This window comes from Budorcas taxicolor, chromosome 5, assembly GCF_023091745.1.
Source record: "Budorcas taxicolor isolate Tak-1 chromosome 5, Takin1.1, whole genome shotgun sequence".
Classification (NCBI taxonomy): domain Eukaryota; kingdom Metazoa; phylum Chordata; class Mammalia; order Artiodactyla; family Bovidae; genus Budorcas; species Budorcas taxicolor.
The window spans coordinates 72,229,564-72,254,165 of NC_068914.1; the positions used below are offsets into that span (position 1 = coordinate 72,229,564).

The following is a 24,602-nucleotide window of genomic DNA, read 5'->3' on the forward strand; positions in this document are numbered from 1 at the left end:
TGTCCCTGCAGAGAGCAAAGTGGGATAGACCGGGGGCTGAGGGTGTCCCACAGTCTCTCTTTCTGGAACTTGGTTCTTGGGGAGACTTTCTGGCCCAAATCTTGCAGAAGAATCTGCCCAGCAGGCTCTGGTGTAACTGTGCCTCCTCTAAGAAACGGAGTTTTGCAGTATGTGATGGAAGTCTATTTTCCCCTCTGGCACAGAGTTGAGAGATCAGGCCACAGCTGGCTTTCCAAGGGCTGAAGTCCCTGAAGCAAGCTCTCCCTAAAGGAATAAGCAGAGCAGACCACTGCCAGTGGGGGACTCGCTCTGCCCCTGTCCGTGGACAGCGTGCAATGTGCTGCAATGTTTGATGAGGTTCCTGATCCTGGAAGGACCCTTCAGGACCTTGGCCAAATGCCCCCTTGCTTCCCAGCACCCTTCTTTGGGCTACTCACAGCCCTAGGCCCCGGTCAAAAGATTTGCTGGCAGCATGGTCTATTCGCTGCCAAGATATCAGGGCTGCGAGGCAAGTTTATCCCTAGCTGAGCAGAGCCTGCCAGGAAGACAGCGTTTGCACCCCACACCGCTGCGCAGGTGTGTCGGTGAGCTCACAGCTGCCCCCAGGCATGCCCAGCCCACTTAATCATTCACAGCTCAACAACTCTCCCGCCCAAACTAGGTCTAGAGGATAAAAGCGGGGCTTGCGGCTCCCAGGTAACAGCCGCCTTCCGCGTCCTGTCCCGCGCTGCTCTTTCTCTCCAGCACCTCGCGACCGCTAGTTCCCGCTACTCTTACTCCACTAGGAACCAGCCATCATGTCTCGCCAGTCAACCGTGTCCTTCCGGAGCGGGGGCAGCCGCAGCTTCAGCACTGCCTCTGCCATCACCCCGTCCGTCTCCCGCACCAGTTTCACCTCCGTGTCCCGGTCCGGGGGTGGCGGCGGTGGCGGCTTTGGCAGGGTCAGCCTTGGGGGTGCTTACGGTGCCGGTGGCTTTGGCAGCCGGAGCCTCTACAACCTAGGGGGCTCCAAGAGGATTTCCATCAGCGCCAGCGGCGGTGGCTTCAGGAACCGATTTGGCGCTGGTGCTGGAGGCGGCTATGGCTTTGGAGGTGGAGCCGGGAGCGGATTTGGCTTTGGCGGTGGAGCTGGCGGTGGTGGCTTTGGGCTCGGTGGTGGAGCTGGCTTTGGAGGTGGCTTCGGTGGTCCTGGCTTTCCTGTGTGCCCCCCTGGAGGCATCCAAGAGGTCACCGTCAACCAGAGTCTCCTGACTCCCCTCAACCTGCAAATCGACCCCACCATCCAGCGGGTGAGGACTGAGGAGCGGGAGCAGATCAAGACCCTCAACAACAAGTTTGCCTCCTTCATCGACAAGGTGAGAACTGATTCTTGGTGGAAAACGACCATGAATGTGGGGTATGTGCTAAAGAAGTGGGAAGAGGGGAGATTTCCTGACCTTGCACAAATATCTTCCTATGTTTTTCTCTTTGTGTCCTGGATTTGTGGCCCACTTTCTTAATTAGACTGGCAGCTTGGAAGAGAGGGTCTTAATTCATCCCCTTCATAGTTGACCCCCTGAAGGCTCTTTACTGACTGTTGGGAAGAGAGATGCATTCTGTGCTCCATGTAACGGGGCTGATTGCATGGAAAGGTGGATCTGTTCACTGGACAGTAGCCTGAGCGCCTTTACAGCCACCCCTGCCTGGGCCATGCTCTGCCCAGCCACAGCCAGTGCTATTTGCGCCCTGAATAAGTGTCCTGTCTCCCCTAGAAGAGTGAGTTTAGATGCTTCACTCAGGACCTGTCCTCTTCATCCCAGGTCCAAGCACTGCCCATGGGAAGATTTAGGGGGACAGCATGAGAAGGGAGGAAAACTGAAAAGTTGATCATTGAAACATGAAATTCAGACGTCTCCATCTTCAAACTCTGCCCCCTCCAGGTGCGGTTCCTGGAGCAGCAGAACAAGGTCCTGGACACCAAGTGGACCCTGCTGCAGGAGCAGGGCACCAAGACCGTGAGGCAGAACCTGGAGCCTTTGTTCGAGCAGTACATCAACAACCTCAGGAGACAGCTGGATGGTATTCTTGGGGAGAGAGGCCGCCTGGACTCGGAGCTCAGGAACATGCAGGACTTGGTGGAGGACTTCAAGAACAAGTGAGCTGGGGTAGAATGGAGACAGGGCGAGTCTTTGCACCAAATATACTTTATAACCAGACCACTGCTTATGCCTTTCCCAAGGACTGAAAACAGATACATTTCATGGACATCTAAAGTGCTGGGGAAAAAATTAGCTCCATGGTTAGAAAGTTCTAGCTGCAAGCTCAGTCCCTCTGCAAGATACTTAGCCTCCAGCTAGAGTAAAAAGCTCAGTGCCCTTGGCATGACCTGGTGAAAAAAGCAGTCATGTAATCCTTGCTTTGGGGGACCTTCCTCCCCAGTACACTCAAAGTACACAACGTGGACTTTTTGATGGATTCCCCTCAAAGCAAAAACTGATGATGTAACCTAGGTTGGTCTAATTACTAAACAATTTCTTTAGTCCTTATGAACCAGCAGCTGGGCTGCTCGTTTTTTGTTTCTCAAAGGCCATGAAAGCTGAAAAATTAAGCACTAGAGAAATGGACTAGATGTGAAATTTGAATGAAGCTGTATAGTTTTTCTACAGGAATGTTCCTGAAGTGACTGAATTACAGCATTAATAGAATAGCTATCTGCTAGGCAATTACAGAAAAAACAGTATCCTAATGGGTAGGGAGCTTGCCCGAAGGTTCTTGCTCCCGGTGTCCCTCCCTCTCTGTCCATATGATGTGAGAGGCCTCTTCCAGGGGGAAGGTAGGCTCACAGTTGACTATGTGCAGTACAGGCCCTAGGCCTCATCCTCTGATAAGCACTTCTCATTCCTTTTTACTACCAGGTATGAAGATGAAATCAACAAGCGTACCACTGCCGAGAATGAATTTGTAATGCTGAAGAAGGTATGTGGGTAGCAGAGAAACTGTCACCTGTGGTTATGCTCATTTAAGGTATTGTTCATTTAAGTCAGAGTGGAAATGGGATGCAGTGCCAACCACCCATGTTTCTCTAGGATGTGGACGCTGCCTACATGAACAAAGTGGAACTAGAGGCCAAGGTCGATGCACTGATGGACGAGATCAACTTCATGAAGATGTTCTTCGATGCGGTAAGAAATGTCCCTTGTTCAGGAGCCAGAGAGATGGTCACTGGGACATCACCAGGGATTAGGGTCTCTAGGATTAAGTGACTTTCAGTGGTTCCTGTGGCATGGGCACATATTTGTCTTTTCCACTCTTTCAGTACTATTCACACTTTATTACTTAATAAAGCTAATTCTCTCTCTCTTTTTAAAGTTAAACTTAAAGCAAAAGACCTCTATAATAATCAGTCTGCAGAGTGAGATTTAGAGTGAGGTATTAGAAGCCCAGGTATACTTTTCCTGGCCATCTCCCTTTTCTGGAATACCATCCTGTCTCTGCTAACTCCCAGCATGGCAAACCACACCATCAAGTTCTTTTCAGATCACTTTTGACCTAAGAAGAGTCAAGTCTGAGAGGTTAGATGGTAGGGGTTTCTTGATGTTCAGAGTTATTAAATTTAAAATATAAATTTAGTAGTGATTTGAATTATTTATTAACTGACCTAAGTTTTTCATTAATAGGTAGGTTATTATTTTTTTCCTCAGGTTGACATAGAACAATGAATAGAAGATTTGAATGGAATGATATTAAATAAAATGGACTCACATGATTGACTTCAAATCTCCCTGCAGGAGCTGTCCCAGATGCAGACGCATGTCTCAGACACATCTGTGGTCCTGTCCATGGACAACAACCGCAGCCTGGACTTGGACAGCATCATTGCTGAGGTCAAGGCCCAGTACGAAGACATTGCCAACCGCAGCCGCACAGAAGCTGAGTCCTGGTACCAGACCAAGGTGGGTGCTGTGGCGAAGTGTCCTGAATGAGGGAAGGACACACATCAAGTATTCCAGGCCTTGACCAAAGGCTAAGGATGGGGCTCCTGAGACCTGCTGAGGCCTATTGGGAGGAGTTATGAGACATGCATACATCTGCCACATAAATTCAAGAATCTTATAGAGAATCTCACTGTTTCACACCAGTGTCTACAGAAAAGCAAAGGGGCTAAAGAGGAAATTAAGACCAGCTCCAGGCTCCCAAAAACTATACCACTTACCACCTTGTGGTAGCTCCTACCTGTGAACTTGGGAAAGCGTTTCCACCGTCATGTAATGGACTCTTTCTTCTTTTCCGTTGGCATCAGTATGAGGAGCTGCAGCAGACTGCAGGTCGCCATGGTGATGATCTCCGTAACACCAAGCATGAGATCTCTGAGATGAACAGGATGATCCAGAGGCTGAGATCCGAGATCGACAACGTTAAAAAACAGGTAGGGAAAGAAGGCAGGGAAGGAGCTTGAGTTCTTAAAGGGGAACCGACTCTGTTTTGCTTTCCAAACATATACACACAGAGCTGGAGCAGGTACCAGCACTTCAGTATTCCACCATCCACAATGACCAGGGCAAATGTGCTGGCTTCTCTCTGCAATCTCAGAAAGAGACACCTCAGGCCCAGGTGAGCTTCTAAAGTGTCCCACCCTTCCTTCCTTCCCCTCTAGTGTGCCAACCTGCAGAATGCCATCGCTGACGCTGAGCAGCGTGGGGAGCTGGCCCTCAAGGATGCCAGGAACAAGCTGGCGGAGCTGGAGGACGCCCTGCAGAAGGCCAAGCAGGACATGGCACGTCTGCTGAGGGAGTACCAGGAGCTGATGAACACCAAGCTGGCCTTGGACGTGGAGATCGCCACCTACAGGAAGCTGCTGGAGGGCGAGGAGTGCAGGTGGGTGACACGGCTGACATCACGAATCCACAGTGGCCTCACGTTTGATAAAGTAGAGCTTCTGCTCCACTACCGGCTGTCAAAACACACACGCACAAGTGGCCACTACCTTGTACCTGGTGATTATCCATCCTGAATCCAATGATCTGATCCAGCCCAATCTGACACGCGGACACACAGCTGACCTACACAATGTGACCTCAACTCACTTTTCTGACCCACCACCAGTATTCTTCGATGCTGCCTCTCCTTCAAACAACTTAGCGACCCCACACACGTCTTTCTCATTCTTCAAGTGCTTCTTCCTCCAGGAAGCCTTTCATGATTACTCCAGTTGAGTTAAACTCATCTGCCTTTGGATTCTCAAACTACTGCATTTTCTTCAGTCTCCTGACTGAGCTGACTGCTTCCTCCTTGACATATTTCGGTCCAAGCCAAGTCGTCTCACAGGATGCGGCTCCTATAAGGCAACAATATACATATGTATAGTTCCCACAGCCTCTCCCTCACATTTTCCATGTAATGGGTAGAGGAGAGTGTGAATTATAATCTTCCTTTGATGACCTGTTCCTAGGTTGAGACCTATTCTTTTAGCAAGTCTCTCCAGAGAGCTATCTCTTTCTCTAATTCAAGCAGTTTTTCAGGCGTGCAGTCTCCTAGCTCAGAGAACAAGCTCTAAACATGACTATTGGCGTTATCCACAGAGATTACTGCTGTCTTTTGGGGTGGGATTTTAACTCATTTCAAATTTTCCCTTTCAGACTGAGTGGAGAAGGAGTTGGACCAGTCAACATCTGTAAGTAACTTTGAACAGACATTAACAATGATGACAATACAGGGTATTTGGTGCGACTCAGAGTCCCACTGTTTCTAGCTACCAGACATGCCCATCTCCCAAATGGTTGTTTAATATACTTAGTGAGAAGCAGGTGGTACAGGCACAAAAACACAGGTTGAGACAGGAAGCAACAGGGCTCATGTCTTATCTCCTAAAGGGTGGGCCCTGTATCTTACCCATCTTGGACTGTGTCCCCCAGCCTTGCCCTGACCCCCATTCCCTTGGGGGACTTAGCACCGTCCCTTGCCTACAGTGTTCACCAGCTTTCTATTAGGGAGCTTCACTAAATGACTTAGTGCTTCTGGGCTTCATCTGCAGCTGTCTAAAAGGGGCCACGTACCGTGCTAACAGCAGCAGGATCAAATAAATTAGATGCATAGGAACAATCTGCCAGGCTGGTCTCACCAAGTTTTTCCCTCCTTTCTCTGCAGCTGTCGTCACAAACACCGTTTCCTCAGGCTACGGTGGTGGCAGTGGCTTTGGAGGTGGCCTGGGCGGTGGCCTGGGCGGTGGCCTGGGCGGAGGTCTGGGCGGAGGTCTTGGCGGAGGCGGCAGCAGCAGCTTCTACTCCAGCAGCAGTGGGGGTGTTGGCCTAGGCAGTGGGCTCGGTGTCGGGGGCTCTGGCTTCAGTGCAAGCAGTGGCCGAAGCTTGGGCTTTGGCAGTGGTGGGGGCAGCAGCTCCAGCGTCAAATTTGTTTCCACCACTTCCTCCTCTCGGAAGAGCTTCAAGAGCTAAGAGCCTGCAGCAAGTCACTGCCTCCCAAGCCCAGCAGCCGGCCGTGGTATCCACCTGTGGCATCCACCTCTTCTAGGTGGTGTCTCAAGCCAAGTTTCCTCCTCTTCTGGAGTCTAGTCAATGAAGCCTATTGCAGACCCACATTCTTTGGTTCCTGGAAGGCCCAACCCCCAGTCTCTAGCCTGGTGTGTCCTGATTCTATGCTCTGCTCCCAAGCAGCCTTTGAGTCTCTATAGCCTGATCCTCGGTGACAGAAGAATCCAATGTTTTCCAGTATCTAAACCATCAAAACGGAGTCCTCACCCCAATCCCATCTGGTCTGACTATCTCCAGAATGTGTTCAATAAAACGCTTTCATAATATAAGCTGTTGGGAAGAATTGTTTTTTCAAGATCTACACCCAACCTAGAGATTCACTGAGGGTCCATCTGTCCAAATGTGATTGGTTCCTTTGATTCACAGGGGGACAGAATGGCCTTGAAAGGAAAGTGACCACTGTGGGTGGTCCAGAGACTCCAGGAGGCATGAGAGGTGGATGCTAAAGCCTCTAGGATGAAGGAGTCTCTGGAGGGCATGAAGGGGAAGCTTTCTTGACTTGTAGCTTATGTAGATAGTAGAGCTGCTTGTTGGAGGGGGGCCCATTCAAGTTGGGCTGATTTTGCAATTTGGCTTAAGTCAAATTTGTAAATAAGGCATTTTTTGTCTTGAAGCCTCCAAAAGGCATATAGATACCTTTATAGATGTTGGTCCTGTTCTAATAATGTGGGTGCTTACAGGGTCAGTAGCTTATAGTTCCTTAATAGTGTCAGGGATGCAAGGGCCTTCGAATTTGCAAATAATTTCAGGAATTTAATGGAGGTGGCCAGAATTTGCACTATGTGTGGGATCACGGCCCATCCTCTTTTCATGAGCTTGTCTTTGCTGATCCTGAATGAGGGTGTTTAATGAATCTCTTCGAACAGGAATTCATCAGTGCAATGTCATGCCTGCACTCCTGGTATGCATTTAAGATCTTGCCTGCAAAGACTGTGTGATGGCAGGGTTGCTGAGGTACCCCATCAGCATGTGGGGGGAGATGGATTGTGTCCCTTCAGAGATGAAAGCACTGTGACAGAGGCTGTTGCAATGGGCACTGAACAGAACATTTATCAACCAAATCCTCAAGAGTGAAATATTTACCACTTGCTGTTTGAACAGAGCCAACAATTTCAGAAATATTGTGTAGGGACCTTAACAGGTATGACAATGGCATTAGTATTTTGGTAACCCACTGTGAGGCATCTTTATTCTTTCCAAGTTTAAAAATAGGCCAAACTGAGTTGTTGAATGGAGAAACAGTGGGCATAATCACCCCTTCTCTAAGTATATTCCCTATAATGGGTTTCAATTTTGAAGGCCCTGTTTTCATTTACACTGGAGCATATTAACTATACCCAAAAGTCCATGAAGTCCTATTGTTACAAGCCAGTTTTCAAGTGTGGAGGACTTAATTTAATTTTAGTGTGTTGCTCATTGGATCAGAGTGTCCATGACTACTGTGAGATATATTGGGGGTGGGGAGCAATGAGTGGTAAGATCATGTGAAATTGAGACAAGTCAGTAGTTCTGATAATAAAGGTGAGGTGTACTTGTTTGCTCTCTCTTTGGTGTTCAATGACTTCTTCAAGATTACAGGGGAAACTTGTTTAAATTTAGTGAGATTACCAGTATAATTTGAGCTCCAGTATGGATTAAGGCCATGAAGATTGGCCAACTGGTGTATGTCCGCAGACATTAAAGTCAATTTAGAACCTGTGTGGTAGAGTGCAGAGCCAGTACACATCCCTTTTGATCTTTTTAATGTATAAAGTTTTTGTAAATTTCGAATTTCCAATTGGATCAAATTGTGTGTGTGTGTATTTGTCTCTTTGTTTCCTCCCCCTGTTTTCAGGTTTCTTTCTTTCCTTGCTTCCTCACTCTGATTCTCTTCCTTCCTTCTTTCCTTCCTCCCTCTCTCCTCCCACTTCCCTCTTTCCTCCCTTGCCATGCCCCCTCTCTTTTCTAGGGTTACTAGATTTACCTATGAGAGGAATTCTTGCTACCCTGCTCATATCTATACATTTCTTCCTTCAGAAGGCCTCAAATCAGTATCATCAGGGTTTGAGACTTTTCCCACATTTGGTTTAACCCCTTACTTGTGCCACCAGGGTGCCCAATGTATTTTCCTTGGGAAAATACAATTTTGTATATGGGGAAATACAAATACAAGAGGAGGATTTTCTTGGCAACAGAGGCATAGGCAGCAGCAGCAGCAGCAAAGCATTTTGTAGGGTTCTCATACACTGTTTGCCTTTAAGAGTGTGGTCTCAGTATGCTACGGTGTAATTGCCCTTCCCCCCAATGAGTGATCACCTGATAGGATCATATATTGCAGTCTTTCCCCTGAGTACTTCATAGAATGCGGGCCAACGCCTGCTTAAGACACTCAAAAGTCTTCACAGAACAAGAGTCATTCCCTTGAGCTTGGCGTCAGTCACTGTTTATAAAGGAATCGAGAAACACAACTCAATATGAGACATACAGATAGGTCTGGACTGAGACACGTGATACTTTAAGGAGGGCTCCTAATTGTCCCATCATTGTCTCCAGATGACAACGACTGAAGCTTCTGATATAGGTCAGCTAAGTCTATAACAGGGGCCGTGATAGAATGCAGTAAACGTAGCACAAAGCAGTACAGCTCAAGTGCAAGCTTGACAGAAGGTGGCAACACAGCTCAAAGAGCCCACCAACCATAATGCAGCAGCTCTAAGTGCGTATTGCACACTGCAAGCCAGAACAAGAAAAGGGAGATCCCAGCGAAAGCAGTCATCATCTAGACCTCTGGCTCACAACACCGGTTATTGTGAGCACCCTCGCCCAAAATGTAGCTCCACCGTTGAGACTGATGACTGCACACACACACACAGAGGATGTGAAAATGACATTACTCACATAACAGGGCATTCGGGAAAGAGCAGGGCAGGCCTCCCAAGCGGCTTCACTATTGTTTAAAAGAGACCAGAGTGGGTTTTTTACGGTGATTAGGGATGGGGCCAGGCCAAGGAACCCCGCACATACCTCGAAATTTCCACTAGTTATAAAGGAGGGGTCACCCGGGCTTGCTTACCAGGTTTCTCAGCTGTAGGTAGAAGGGGAAAGGGGATGGGTGGGGCTTAGAAGCTGTCAACATTCATCAGAGTAGAAAGAATGAAAGTGTACAATCTATTTTCATATCAAAAATTTAAATAAATCAGAAATGAATAGCAGATAACTGGCTATATCCCCAGTACAAAATAAAAAATTTAAAGGGTGAAAAAAAATTAAAACTTTCTGCTCTGCAAAAGCTATTGTCAAGAGAATGAGAAATCAAGCCACAAACTAGGAGAAAATATCTGCAAAATACATATCCTTTTAAAAGACTGTTATCTGAAATATAAAGAGCTCTTGAAACTCAACAATAAGAAAACTAATAACCCAATTAGAAAATAGGCTAAAGATCTTGGCAGATATTTCACCAAAGAAAATATATAGATGGCAAATAGGCATATAAAAAAAATGCTCACATCATATTTCATTAGGGAAATTCAAGTTAAAGTAATGAGACACCTACTTCACACCACTAGAATGGTAAAAGTTCAAAACCCAGAGAATACCAAATGCTGTCCAGAATGTAGAATGAGAACTCTCATTCACTGTTGGCCAGAATGCAAAATGATACAGCCACATTGGAGTCAATTTGGGCATTTCTTAAAAAACATAGTCTTACCGAGCACCCCAGCAATTGCACAAATTAGTATTTATCCAAGTGAGCTGAAATTTTGTTCACATGAAAACCAGTTATGTGATGTTTAAAGCAGTATAGATTCATCGTCTGTAAAAAATGTACCACTCTGATGTGGGATGTTGATGGTGGGGAAGGCTATGCTTCTGAAGGGTCAGGGACTATATGGGAACTCTGTACTTTAAGCTCAATTTTGCTGTGAACCTAAAATAGCTCTAAAAATTGCAGTGTATTTAAAAAATGATTCAATCATTTTTGAAAACATAGACATTTACTTGTGTGTAAGTGTGTGTGTGAGAGAGAGAGAGAGGGGAATGGAATTTACTATGGTTCTGGTTATGTACACACACCATGTGGCTGGCTGGACTGGTTGTACATTTACTGTTGATGCAACTACATTCCTAGGTATTTATTTAAGCAAAATGAAAATGTATGTCAACACAAAGACTCACAAAGTATGCTTACAACTGTTTTATGGAAGATAACTTCAAACTGGAAATATTTTAGGAAGCCATCAGTCAAAATGGGTAAAGAAACTGTGGTTTGTTCATACAATGGTACTTCACTCAGTAATAAAAAAGGATGAACTACCAATATTCACAGCCATCTGGATGAATCTCAAAAACATTTTGCCGACTGAAAAAAATCTACACACACACATATATACATATATATTTATAAATATGTACGTATAGGCTGTATGATTCCATTTATATAAAATTCTAAAATAAATTGATTCAAGGTGTAAACATCAACACAATGATTGTTTAGGGGCAGTTCAGTTCAGTTCAGTTCAGTCGCTCAGTCGTGTCCGACTCTTTGTGACCCCATGAATCACAGCACGCCAGGCCTCCCTGTCCATCAACCAACTCCCAGAATTCACTCAGATTCACGTCCATCGAGTCAGTGATGCCATCCAGCCATCTCATCCTCGGTCATCCCCTTCTCCTCCTGCCCCCAATCCCTCCCAGCATCGGAGTCTTTTCCAATGAGTCAACTCTTCGCATGAGGTGGCCAAAGTACTAGAGCTTCAGCTTCAGCATCATTCCTTCCAAAGAACACTCAGGGCTTATCTCCTTCAGAATGGACTGGTTGGATATCCTTGCAGTCCAAGGGACTCTCAAGAGTCTTCTCCAACACCACAGTTCAAAGGCATCAATTCTTCAGTTCTCAGCTTTCTTCACAGTCCAACTCTCACACCCATACATGACCACAGGAAAAACCAGAGCCTTGACTAGACGGATCTTAGTCAGCAAAGTAATGTCTGTGCTTTTGAATATACTATCCAGGATGGTCATAACTTTTCTTCCAAGGAGTAAGCGTCTTTTAATTTCATGGCTGCAGTCACCATCTGCAGTGATTTTGGAGCCCCCCAAAATAAAGTCTGACACTGTTTCCACTGTTTCCCCATCTATTTCCCATGAAGCGATGGGACCGGATGCCATGATCTTCATTTTCTGAATGTTGAGCTTTAAGCCAACTTTGTCACTCTCCTCTTTCACTTTCATCAAGAGGCTTTTTAGTTCCTCTTCACTTTCTGCCATAAGGGTGGTGTCATCTGAATATCTGAGGTTATTGATATTTCTCTTGATTCCAGCTTGTGTTTCTTCCAGTCCAGCGTTTCTCATGATGTATTGCAGTGGGCTTAAAGAGAAAGAGTACAAAAGAATTTTCTGGAGAAATAGAGATGTTATATATCTTGATATTGTGTGGATACTGAAGTGTGAAAATTTGTCAAAATTGATTGAACGCTATACTTGAGTTCTGTGCTTTTCACTGTATATAAATTATACCTCAAGAAAAAAAAAGTTAAGACAAAGAATATTTCATGCTTCAAGCTTCTAAAGGGGAAATGGGAAAGAAAAAAGTAAATTGGGAATAGAATCTAGATTAGCCAAATCAACAGTTTCTGCCACGGAGTCCAAACTTTTCTAGCCATCTTAAGCACTGTTCTGGGCCTATCAGAAAAACCCAAGGTATTTTCTGGGAGTGGCTGAGGGAAGAGCAGAGGAAAGGAAGTTAAATGTATCAGATCCCCCTGAGGCCTCCTGTGCAATGTCAGTTGTGCAGACTTGTGTCGGAGTATAAATGATCTGTCACTAATTCCAACCCCAGGCCTAAAATGAGATTATAAAGGATTAACAAATGGAAGTAGCCACTGAATGCCAAGAAATCTCAGAAGAGACAGAGGCATGTTTGCTTTCTAGGACATTCAGATGATTTTGAGATGAATTCTTTTGGTGGGGAGAAGGTAAGAATTACTCCAGGTCATCCTGAATTGGTAGGAGGAATTATCCAGTGCATTCATAATCAATCAATATTTTCCCTTTACTAAAATAAAGGGAGTTTAATCAGAAGACAGAGGTAGTAAGACATCAGGCCTAAGGCGGCATCTCATCCGCTCATGTTGTTTGAATCAGATACTTGGTATATCTTATTAAAGTTTTGGAGCATTTTCACCCAACTATACTTCTCTTTTAATAACACAGTGTAGTGAGGTGGCTGCTGCAGAAGTGAGGAGGTGAAAAACCAGAAGCTCAAAGAGGAGGCAGAAATAAGAAGGAAGACGGGGATGTGAGGGAGGCAGTGGAGAGAGAAAGAAGCGAGTCCACTGGGAGTTCTTGGACACTTCCTTGGTCCCTCCTTGGAGCCCTGCTTTGACCGTCTTTAACCCCTGTTTTTACTGAGAACTGAGGAGACATGATGAACGAGCATCTGGCTCCTTGTCCTCTCTCCATGCTCTTTTTTGCTGCTTATCCTACCCATGCTTCACACTAGCCCTGGAGTTCAGCCTGTTCTCTCCCCATCCTTACAGCTTCTCTAAAACACTTCTCACATCTAGCATCGCTATTGCCTCAGAGCATCAAAATGCCTCACTCACAAGATACCCATTGTTCTTCCTCCAACTAGTTCCCCCACACTGATTAGGAAAGCCAGGGGTTGTCTCTTCATCCAAATATGCCCTTCAGTCCCAGCCCAATGATGTACTTATCCCTGACTTACACTTTCAAGTGCAAATACCTACCCAATACCAGTATAGGGTATTGTATAGGGTGAGTTGAAAAGAAACGGACACTTTCAAAAATGTATAAGTCAGTAACTAGGTTTTAGAAGAACATGTACTAAAACCAGTTGAAGGAAATAATCAGGTTTTTTTTTTTTCTATAACTGTACAAACATTCAATTTGTGTCCCTCAGGGCACATGACACACCCCAATTCTATAAGATTATATTGCACCCCAATTCATTCCAGACTTTTGCTGCATATTACTTTTGGTTGTTGAAATGGCAGCCACAATGCTTCCCTTCATCTCCTCCAGGCTATGAAGAAGAGGTCGGAAAAATACAAGGTTCTTGACTTATCCCACTGGAAGTCACGTGGAATGACATCTCGGGATTTGGGACTGCAGTTCCAGAAGTAAATACTTTGAACTGAGCATCACACTGAGCATGGTGGAGGTGTTTTTCCATCATCTCTGGACCCCAAGATCAACCTATGGTTGAGCCCCATCCTGCTGGAAGAAGGAGTTGACAGAAACTATCTGCAGCCATGGATAAAGCCACGCAGATATCATATCCAGATATGTGACCTTTCACTGTGTTCTCTGCCTAATATGGGTGGTCTGTGGGTGTGAAATTTGAGAAGGGGGACATTCTACCATACATGTTCATAAACAGCCTGGTTACTAAGTAATATAATTTTGAAAGTTTCAGTATTTTCTGAACCACTCTGTAAATCATAGAAGGCTGCACTTTTCACTCCAACTTTGGTGCTGAGACAAGTTGGGACCTGGGACCCTTTGTTTGCACCTGGACAAACAGCTTCCATGGCAACAAAATACAAAGAAACTAAAAGAGATTAAAAATAACTGTGCACATGGGCAGTTGAGGCAAATTATGAACAATTAGATACAAAAAAGACCAAAAACACACCCCAGCTGCCACTTCTGAAAACCTAGAGCAAAAGCAGAGTGTGTGTGCTGTCTGCACACAACATCACCAGAGGCAGGGGAGGCAAACCACCCAAGCCACCCCTCCGGCTGAACCTCCGGACACACCCTTACTCTCACCCCCTTTAAGGAACCAGCTGGCCCCTGGGCTGACAAGGACTCTTATTGCTTGTTTTCACTCTCCCTTGCTGTAGTGACTTCCCTGGTGGCTCAGACGGTAAAGCATCTGTCTACAATGCTGGAGACCCAGGTTTGATCCCTGGGTGGGGAAGATCTCCTGGAGAAAGAAATGGCAACCCACTCCAGTACTCTTGCCTGGAAAATCCCATAGACAGAGGAGCCTGGAAGGCTACAGGCCATGGGGTCGCAAAGAGTCGGCAGTAGGAGCCCCAGAAAAGCTTTGCCTGAGTTTTTTGTCTGACCTCTGATCAGTTTCTACTGATTAAGAAGGCCAAGAACCCTGATCAGCAACAGAGCTCCTGTCCCCGTCCTTCACACATGTGGCTGCATGTGTTTCTCTTTCGATGGGTGCTCCCCCAGGACAGGATTATGTCTGGGATTCCCTGGGAAGGACATCATCCCACACTGGGGTTTGTAGGATTAGGATTAGGATTCCTACTCTGGAGTTTGCAGGATTAGGCACTTAGTCTTGAGCTTTTGATGGAATGTGACAATGGCTTGTTCCTCCTTCTCATCTGTCAGCTCCACCCAGGGAGGCAGAAAGACAAAACAAACCCTCCTGATGCAGACTTGCCACGGGCTCAGGCTTCAGGGAATCCCTCTTGCCTTTCACCATGCTGGGAAAAAAATGGCAGAGTACACACAGGTTAATCCCTAGGCCCTAGAACAAAAGCCTTCCTCATTCCATGGCCATCAAAGACAGCCTGGATGGAGGCTCCCTGGGCACAGAGTAGAGCCTGGACTTGGCAGCCTGCTGGAAAGGAGGCGGGCTGTTGTCAGAGTTACTCATGCTGCTTTGCTTTAGTTTCTCTCACATAGTTGCCTGAACGATCACTCTGTTTTAATCTTATTATGACTGGCTTCCCCACCCTGCTCCTCTGGGAAAATATAACTCCCTTAGGCTCCATTATAGGACATGATCCGGGATCACCGAGGAGATTTCTTCTGGGAAGTCAATTCTCTAACCATCAGTGGGTCCCCACTGCCTATGAATACAACCCTCCCCTGGGCACTAAAGCAGGGGAAGAGTGCAGAGGACCAGATTTGGGAGGAGGAAAGAGGTACAGTTCAGTCCAGGAGGCAGTCTGAAAATGGTTTGGGGACACAGGGCCCCTCCCACACCCAGACAAAGACAGGGAAAATCAGGGACAAATGAACCAAGCTCAAACTTGACCTTAAAAGGGTAGTGGGTCTGGGAAAAGGGGGCCAGGAATGGATCTGTCACAGGGTCTCTCCTCTCGGACTCCCCCCTCCACTGAATTTCTTGTCTGGCCTCTGATCAATTTCTACTGATTAAGAAGGCCACCTCCACTGTCTCCGGAGCTCTCATCATCTCTCATGAGCCCTGTCAGCGGACCTCACTCAGGGTCAGGGTCCCTGGAACTGGTTCCCAGGACATCATTCCCTGGCAGGTGGTGATGGATATTTGGGGGAAAAAAGAACATATATATTAGAACATATATATATATATAGAGAGAGTATATATTAGAGCACATGTATGTTCTAATATAGTAATCTAATCTAATATATTAGAATATATATATCATGTTAGAACATATATATATATGACTAATACATCTACCAGTAGGAGACATACTTGTGTCAGAAAATGAAAGAAACATGATGCTTTACATTGCTGGTGCTGTCTAGTACACAGGCCAAACTTCGCATTGGAAAATATGTTCAAGATAAACCATCCTCTGATAGGCCCCTTACTAACGTGGCACAAACCAGCAATACTGGTTGCATTTTCTCCCCCTTCATAGACAAGTATAGGCTGCTCCTGTGTTCAGTTCTTGAAGTGAATGTGAGGTTCCTTCTGCAATTGAATTATATGCTTCATTTGAGGGTGAGTCTGCTCCCACCCTGGAAAAGACACACACTTAGTCCTAAAAGAGGAACAGATCTGATCACCTATGCTGGCTGATAGAAGCCTGTTTCGGTGTGCACAGCCCAGACAAGGACCCAGCAGAGGGTGGCGCAGGGGAACTCGACTCCACAGGAAGGAGAGGGCAGCCTGCCAGGCTTCTTCCAAGGACTCAGATTCTCCCTCCCTCTGACCACAGGTTTTCTTCCAGCCTCTTGGGCAGGGAGCCTCATCTGCTCTGGAGTAGAACTCTCCTCTGACTGCTGCAGTGAGTGCCAGCAAACTTGCAAATCATACTTCTGATCTCATGCCTCTGCATGGCCTCTGGCAACACTCAGCAAACTTTTATCTGTGGCTTTTGGTCCTTACTAATGTGGTACAAACAGGCAATGCTGGTTGCATTTTCTTCCCCTTCATAGACACTTACAGACTGCTTCTGTGTTCAGTTCTTAAAGCTTCTTGTGGATCCCTGAACACACCAAACTTCTTCATACTTCCATTATAACGATGATATTAGCTCATCTTGATTGAGAACTTACACGCATACAGAGTGTAAAGACCTTTACATGAATTATTTCACATAATCCTCACAGCACTGTGAGATAGGTGCTATTTTCACCCCCAGTTTACAGCTCCAAAAATGAGTAATTTGCATAAAAATGTAAGTACCTTTCTTGTCTCAAGAGCTCTTGCTCTTAGCCAGGGGTTGGCAAATTTTTCTTTAAAGGGCCATCTAATAAATCTTTTAAGCTTTGCTGGTCATACACCATTCTGTTGCAACCACTATTCAACTCTCCTATTACAATATGAAAGCAGAAACAGACATGGGACATTGACATAGACACAGGGCATTGGAAAAACGGGATGTTGCTCCAACTTGACTTGCTAGCCCTTCCTACCCATCCCGGCCTCATTCATGTCAAGCTTAAAGACTTTATCCCAAGAAAGTAGCTCAGAACACCATGCCATGGGAAGGAAGACTTCTTTCTCAGAATTGGGTGGAAGAATGCTTCTTGGTAAGGCATTGTGCAACCAGGGTGGAGGAAGAGGAGCTGCTTCTGTGGCCTTGAGAAGATATCTCCTTCCTGCCAGATGCTGAATAAGCACTTCTTTGGGTAGGGAATGCCCTGCTCCACTGGAAACTGCCTCCATAACACTGGAGAGATTGAATTGCTTATAAAATAGTCGCAAGAGGTTTTCTCAGGCTCATCTCAGTGTGGGAGTTTGTCTTTCCTCCCCTGGCTGTCCATTTAATCAGATAGTCCTATAAAACATCCTGTCTACAATTGCTCTCAATACTCCTCCATAGTGCTTAATTTATGGACTAAAACAATCAATCTCCTTCCCCCTTAAACCAAACACCATGATCATTTGACAGCCTTCCCTCCCTCTAAGAATGTGCCTAGAGATTTAAGATTTCAAGCACTGAGATTAGAAATATAAATTTGGAAGTTACTTGTGACATCATCACACCTGTAAAGACACATTTTTATGATTCACTGTTTCTATATGCCCCTCAATTTTCTGTACACACCCCATTAAGGTGTCTGATCTTGACTCCTAAGAAATGTCAGAATCTATGAGAATATAAATTCAGTGAATTCCATTAATGATTTTTGTCCCACTCATTTTAGATTCTTAAAATTAAGTTCTAAGTGAACATTCCAAAAAACTGGAGAAAAGGGTGCCTGTGAATTCCATTTGGTAGGGAAAAAAAAAGTGTACACAGTCACCAGCTTAATGGGAAAGCAAACACTGGGGAGGAAGGTGCAGGCATGGGTAGAAACCATGAGAAGTCAGCTTTTTGGGCAGAGTGGGCTTGGGTGATCTCTTATACTATATCAGGAAACTGCCAATTCCACACAAGACAAGCTTGTTCTTATGCTGTAAAAACACATCTCCTTTGTCCCTCTTGCCTTTCAAAGGAATGTCATGTCCCCAGAGTAGCCCCCAATTCCCAGGCCAGGCCACCAGAAAGGCAATCAGGAGATCCAGAAGGACATGTTCAAACATGGCCCCAAACCACCACAAGACACTTCTTGCTCAGACCACAGGGCAAATGCCTATTAGACCTCAGAGACAGTTCAACCTGATGAGAAGGGTGGTGTGAGTGGAGGAGAAAACCTGTGTGGGAAGGGGGCAAGAGAAGAGTGTCTGAGTAAGCAGAAGGAGGGGACAATTATCACAGATCAGCTCCTTGTCTCCTTTGTTTGAGAACATGACTAACCCATGACTTCAGTGAATTTACATCCAGTGGTATTGTGTTGGGATCAAGTCAAGGCTAGAAGCCAGAAGAGTTTCTCCATGACTAAAGGAAACCAAAGAAGCAATATTCATACTTCATACCTTTCTAGAGGCAGGGGGTGATCTCACTATTTGTAAAGCCCAGCCCTTTCCAATCTGCAGGCTCACCTTCCAGGACGGAGCCCGGCCCATTTTTTCCATATATAAGCTGCTGCCGGGAAGCTCCTCTCATAGATCTGCTCCTTTCAGCTCTGCCTTCCACCTCTCACAACCTTCTCAACCTCTTCTTCTTCAGGAACCATGTCTTACAAATCCACTGTGAAGACCCAAAGCATCAGCCGCAAGGGCTTCAGTGCCGGCTCAGCCAGAGTCCCTGGGGTGTGCCGCTCTGGCTTCAGCAGCGTGTCCCTGTCCCGCTCCAGGGGCAGTGGCGGCCTCGCTGGAGTGTGTGGAGGAGCTGGCTTTGGCAGCCGCAGCCTCTATGGCCTGGGGGGCTCCAAGAGGATCTCCATCGCAGGGGGCAGCTGTGCCATTGGTGGTGGCTATGGCGGCAGAATTGGAGTTGGCTATGGCTTCGGAGGTGGAGCCGGGAGTGGATTTGGTTTTGGTGCTGGGGCTGGTAGTGGCTTTGGGCTCGGTGGTGGAGCTGGCTTTGGAGGTGGCTTCGGTGGTCCTGGCTTCCCTGTGTGCCCCCCTGGAGGCATCCAAGAGGTCACCGTCAACCAGAGTCTCCTGACTCCCCTCAACCTGCAAATCGACCCCACCATCCAGCGGGTGAGGACTGAGGAGCGGGAGCAGATCAAGACCCTCAACAACAAGTTTGCCTCCTTCATCGACAAGGTGAGCTGGGAGCGTCTGCCTCCAATGGGGATTGCAGAGTGCTCAAGAGAGACCCAACCAATGTCCGACCAGAGGGAGCCTCAGGATATTCAAGAGAGAGGGGACTCAGGCTAGCTCTCCACTGGGATGCAGGGCAGGCTTCATGTGGACCACAGGCAGAAGGCGATGGTAACCATTTACAATTACTGATCTCTTAAATGTCTTCCATAATTGTGAGTGAAGCATTCACAATTCTTGATAACCCTGAAGCAAAGAAATGAAATGAAAGAATGGAAAGAGTTAGCTTGATCTGTTGAACACTGTAAGAAATAAAAAAGGGAATTACAGTGGAAAATGCACTTCAGCCTTAGTTGAGTTGGTGGGTGTAGGGGCAGAGAGAAAGAAAATTTTTTAAAAATGGAAATTCCCGGGGAAAAAAAGACTCAAAAATATGTGAATAACCATAGAAATACTCAACTCGTAGAACCAGATCATAACCACTAAGAGAGTTTATTTTAGAGGGACTCATACTCTAAATAGGAAACAGGATTAAATCCAATTATTAATAGGATTGGAATTTAATCATTAGATTATAGACATTTTAACATCCCTTTAACTGAGATATGCTCTTTAAAAACCTCTGTGCAGTATATGAGACAAATATGATTTTTAAATTACATTTGTGATTGTGCTTATCAAAAGGAAGAACAGAAAGGTGAAAAGTCACTGACAGACATCTCCAGAATTGAGAGGGAGGGAGCATCCGACAGCTCACTGGGGAAACTCGGCCATGAGACCTGTGTGGTGTGAAGCTAAAAAGTCAGGGGAGCAGAACTGTCAGCTGGAGCCTCTGTACAGGATCTGGAGCAGCTCAGCACCACCAGGACCGCCAGATCGGCCCGGGGACTTGTCAACTCACAGATCACCATCTTGTCTTCCTGCAGGTCCGATTCCTGGAGCAGCAGAACAAGGTCCTGGACACCAAGTGGACCCTGCTGCAGGAGCAGGGCACCAAGACCGTGAGGCAGAACCTGGAGCCTTTGTTCGAGCAGTACATCAACAACCTCAGGAGACAGCTGGATAGTATCCTTGGGGAGAGAGGCCGCCTGGACTCGGAGCTCAGGGGCATGCAGGACACGGTGGAGGACTTCAAGAACAAGTGAGTTACAGGAGAGAAAACACCTTAGATTCCTGAAGCCCACATTTCAAGCTAATTATATGATCAGATTCAAATGAGGGCATGATCTTAGTAAAACATGCCCGTGAAAATGAAACCACAGTTCTTACTTAAAGACAAACTCTGGAAAAACATAAGGGCCATGCAGGTAGATGGGGAGAGTAATGGAGTAAATAATATAGTGACCACAAAGTTCACCTTTGAAGCTTACTGGCAGGAAAGTCCCATTTGCATATATCCATTCTGGGAAGTTGAAATTCCAAGCTGCCTTTTCTGTATCATCTTCACCTCTGACTCAGTTAGATTTTATCCTTTCTAATTCCAGGTATGAAGATGAAATCAACAAGCGCACAGTAGCAGAGAATGAATTTGTGAATCTGAAGAAGGTGAGAGGAGTCAGATCGGGGTTCTGGTTTCTTTGCTGAAGGGGTGGACTCTGAGAAAAGTGTATCAAGGAGACCAAAGGAGCAGCAGACTGGGCAGGAAAGCCCATCTGATCCCAGGCTGTTGGCTTCTTCCCCAGGATGTGGATGCTGCCTACATGAACAAGGTTGAACTACAGGCCAAGGTAGACGCTCTCACAGATGAGATCAACTTCCTAAGAACCTTCTATGACGCAGTAAGCATCTTTTCATATTCTTCTTTATTGATTATACTGAGATTTGCAAAGGGTGGAACATCTCTGGCTGGGTACTGCTTTAAACGGCATGACCAAAGATGATTGAATGATCTCTTGTTCTGCAGGAACTGGCTCAGATGCAAACCCACATCTCAGACACTTCTGTGATCCTCTCCATGGACAACAACCGCAACCTGGACCTGGACAGCATCATCGCTGAAGTCAAAGCCCAGTATGAGGAGATCGCTCAGAGGAGCCGGGCTGAGGCTGAGTCGTGGTACCAGTCCAAGGTGAGTGGGGAGGCGGCAGCTGATGAGGAATCCCTGTGCCTCCTCTGTGAGCATCAGTGAGGCTGTAGACTTCAGTGGGGAAACTACAACTAAGAAGTGGGGGCCTCTCAAAAGACATGTACCCTGATCTAACAGGGTAGATCTTTTGGGTAATTATGCCCAAGTCTCATAGGTCAAAGACCTAAATGTAAGACAAAAGATATTGTAGATAAAGGCAGAGTGATCTTTGCTTCAGATTTACCCTGATGCTGGTTCTCAGCAACAGTATAGAACATTGCTTGTCCTGAAGAGAACCAGTCAGTCAGTGGTACTACCAAAGATGATATGTAATGGGTACACAGAGTCAATGACCTAGTAACACCGATTTTCATACAATGTCTTGTGGAGAAACCATTAGTTCTGACTTGATAAAACCTTGATTAGTGTTCTGTGAAGCCCATGGACAGCCCCCTTGTCTCCCTCTGGTTCATAGTACGAGGAGCTGCGGGTGACGGCGGGCAGACACGGGGATGACCTGCGCAACACCAAGCAGGAGATCTCTGAGATCAACCGCGTGATCCAGAGGCTGAGATCTGAGATTGACCACGTCAAGAAGCAGGTATGGAGGGGTCCACAGAGCAGAAAAGCATTGTTTCCTTCCTAGACCATCAGGTATCATCAACCATCATGTGGGAAATTTCTGGGCACTGAGGGAAAAGCAAGAAGAGCTCCCTCAGGTTAGACATACAGAGCCCAACTTACAAGCAGGAAACAAACTCAAGACAGACCAGTTCCCACTGGTCAGTGGGACAAAGATACAGTCTAGAGGCATTGAAATGAGATTCTGAAAGGGGAATGATTGATTTGGGAATACAAGACACGTGTAGGCAAAGAAAATTTCAGGTCAGAAAGTTTGAAGAAGACTGCTGCAAATATGCTCAGATTCAATATGAAAAAGAAGCTGAGAAAAGACACAGGACGAATGAGGGTTATCCAAGACTATAAATGGAAGGAAGGCAAGGTCTCAAGAGTTTGAAATGAAATTGTCTTCTCAGTGAGGATGTTTGTGGTTTTGTATAAGTTATTGTATATCCACATGAACTTACCCAAGCTGTCAACATTCAACACAAGGCAGGAGTTCCATTTCCCCCATGTCCCCTGGCTTCATTCTGCTGTGGCATGTCCCAACCCCATCCTCACTGATGTGGTTAACACAAAGGGAAATAGGTTTTCATTAGGGACACTGAGACTAGTTAAGGTTTGTAGGTTGGAGAAAGATTGGACAATGAATCAAACCTCCATTTCCATGAGATCTGGGCTCTAGAGCTCTTCCTCACTGGGAAAGTAGAACGTTTCCTCTCCCCTGGAGTCCAGATTCAGGCTCCCCTGCCCTCCTCCCCTCTAGTGCGCCAGCCTGCAATCCGCCATCGCCGACGCCGAGCAGCGTGGGGAGCTGGCCCTCAAGGATGCCAGGAACAAGCTGGCTGACCTGGAGGACGCCCTGCAGAAGGCCAAGCAGGACATGGCCCGGCTGCTGAAGGAGTACCAGGAGCTCATGAATGTCAAGCTGGCCCTGGACGTGGAGATTGCCACCTACAGGAAGCTGCTGGAAGGCGAGGAGTGCAGGTGAGTAACTCACACAGCCTCCGCAACCATCTGGCTCCGTCTCCAAGAAGTCCTGCCGATGAGCCCAGGTGGAAGGCACTCTAGTGGTGGTCATAGTGCTACTCCCAGAAGAGCACTGAGAAGGCGGCTCCTGGGGACTCTCCTCACACGGAGGTTTCCCATGCGGGGCCAGCTGTGGCTCTGGGACTCATCGTGGCTGTGTCTTCTCTCTCCTAGGCTGAGTGGGGAAGGCGTTGGACAAGTCAACATCTGTAAGTACCTTCACTTGCCCCCATCCCTTGCCCTGGTGTCCCTCTGACTAGACTCTGTGTGGCAGAGTGAGCTCACCATCTTGTCCTGACCTTGTCCCTTCACCTCCACAGCTGTGGTGCAGTCCACTGTCTCTGGTGGCTATGGTGGTGCCAGCGGTCTCGGCAGTGGCTTAGGCGTAGGCGGAGGAAGTGGCTGCTCCTACAGCATTGGAGGTGGCTTCAGTTCTGGCAGTGGCAGAGCCATTGGGGGTGGCTTCGGCTCCTGTGGGGGCAGCAGTTCCACCATCAAATACACCACCACCTCCTCCTCCTCCAGCAGGAAGAGCTACAAGCACTGAAGTCCTGTCATGGGCTCAAGCTCCCACAATGTCTCAGGCTCCCTCTCCAGCTTCACCGCCCTCTCCTCCAATTACTTCCTCTCTTCTGCTCCCTTCTTCTCTTACTCCTTGAATTAGAACTGAAATTACTGATTACCCTCATCTTCTCTCTCCCAAAACCTGTTACCCATGAGGTTCCATTGTTCAGCATCGGAAGGTCACCGCTTGGGTCCTATTCCATAACAGGGCAATCCTCCTTGCTTTCCACTGGCCCAGGAGATCCCATCTCAGAGATGTTGTGTTCCTCCCTTGCAGTGATCATTAAAGTACAAGTGACTGGTTCTTTGATGTACAGGGTTTGTATCCCTGTGGTGCTTCCTCTGCTCTTTTCCCCCTTGTATTGCTAAATAAAGCAGATTTATAATATAATGTGTGGTTTCATAGAGCCTTTCTTTGTCACCAGTGGTTCTTGACGTTTTCATCTGATAAATGCCTTCTTGGGAATGAAGCATATGCCCAGGCCCCATGTGCTTCACTCTCCCTGTTTAGATAAGTTCAAGAAACAGCAGTTTGGCATCCTGATGCTCAGCAGTCCTCCCATAACACTTTGGCATGTGGAGTGGGAAGGATCTGGTTCCATCATCATAGTAAAGTCTGGTTTTACCACTCGGATCAGGTCTCAGCAGTTGTTTTTCTGACTTGTCTTTATGATTCTACCTCCTTCTGCACCTGTTGTCATTCATCATCCTCAGAGAATCATATTACAGTTTAATTAGATCAGAAAAACATTGACTAGAGGGTAAGATGTTTGATATATTCTAAAATGCCTCATGACCAAGAAACTGTGCCTGACAACATGTATCAAGAGTAATTCAAATGCCCACATTCCTGAATTGAAAGTATGCTTCTAGCAATGTATCCTGAGGAGACAGTACAAATGCGAGAACTTTTACTTCTTGGATGAAAGTGAAAGTGAAGTCGTGGCCGACTCTTTGCAACCTGGTGGACTGTAGCCCACCAGGCTCCTCTGTCCATGGGATTCTCCAGGCAAGA

The 24,602-nt window shown here is 46.5% G+C and overlaps 2 protein-coding genes across 2 annotated transcripts; both read left to right on the top strand.

Moving 5' to 3' along the window:
• The first annotated feature begins 797 nt into the window (after positions 1-797).
• KRT5 (keratin 5) lies at positions 798-6,428 on the top strand. Its single transcript, XM_052640284.1, has 9 exons — positions 798-1,355; positions 1,920-2,134; positions 2,895-2,955; positions 3,066-3,161; positions 3,768-3,932; positions 4,280-4,405; positions 4,634-4,854; positions 5,616-5,650; positions 6,124-6,428. Exons 1-9 carry the CDS (start codon positions 798-800, stop codon positions 6,426-6,428), a joined length of 1,782 nt encoding a protein of 593 aa, XP_052496244.1.
• Positions 6,429-18,771: 12,343 nt separating this feature from the next.
• On the top strand, positions 18,772-23,570 carry KRT6A (keratin 6A). Its single transcript, XM_052640375.1, has 9 exons — positions 18,772-19,311; positions 20,235-20,449; positions 20,793-20,853; positions 20,991-21,086; positions 21,212-21,376; positions 21,849-21,974; positions 22,761-22,981; positions 23,198-23,232; positions 23,344-23,570. The coding sequence occupies exons 1-9, from the start codon at positions 18,772-18,774 to the stop codon at positions 23,568-23,570; spliced, it is 1,686 nt and encodes a 561-aa protein (XP_052496335.1).
• Positions 23,571-24,602: the final 1,032 nt, after the last annotated feature.

What these genes read in the sequence shown, in the direction of transcription:
- KRT6A (XM_052640375.1), top strand. Translation starts at nt 18,772, where the DNA reads ATGTCTTACAAATCCACTGTGAAGACCCAAAGCATCAGCCGCAAGGGC. An exon ending in TTGACCACGTCAAGAAGCAG is followed by an intron (nt 21,975 to 22,760) that starts GTATGGAGGGGT and finishes CCTCCCCTCTAG; the next exon opens with TGCGCCAGCCTGCAATCCGC. An exon ending in CTGGAAGGCGAGGAGTGCAG is followed by an intron (nt 22,982 to 23,197) that starts GTGAGTAACTCA and finishes TCTCTCTCCTAG; the next exon opens with GCTGAGTGGGGAAGGCGTTG.
- KRT5 (XM_052640284.1), top strand. Translation starts at nt 798, where the DNA reads ATGTCTCGCCAGTCAACCGTGTCCTTCCGGAGCGGGGGCAGCCGCAGC. An exon ending in AGTCCTGGTACCAGACCAAG is followed by an intron (nt 3,933 to 4,279) that starts GTGGGTGCTGTG and finishes CGTTGGCATCAG; the next exon opens with TATGAGGAGCTGCAGCAGAC. An exon ending in AGTTGGACCAGTCAACATCT is followed by an intron (nt 5,651 to 6,123) that starts GTAAGTAACTTT and finishes CTTTCTCTGCAG; the next exon opens with CTGTCGTCACAAACACCGTT.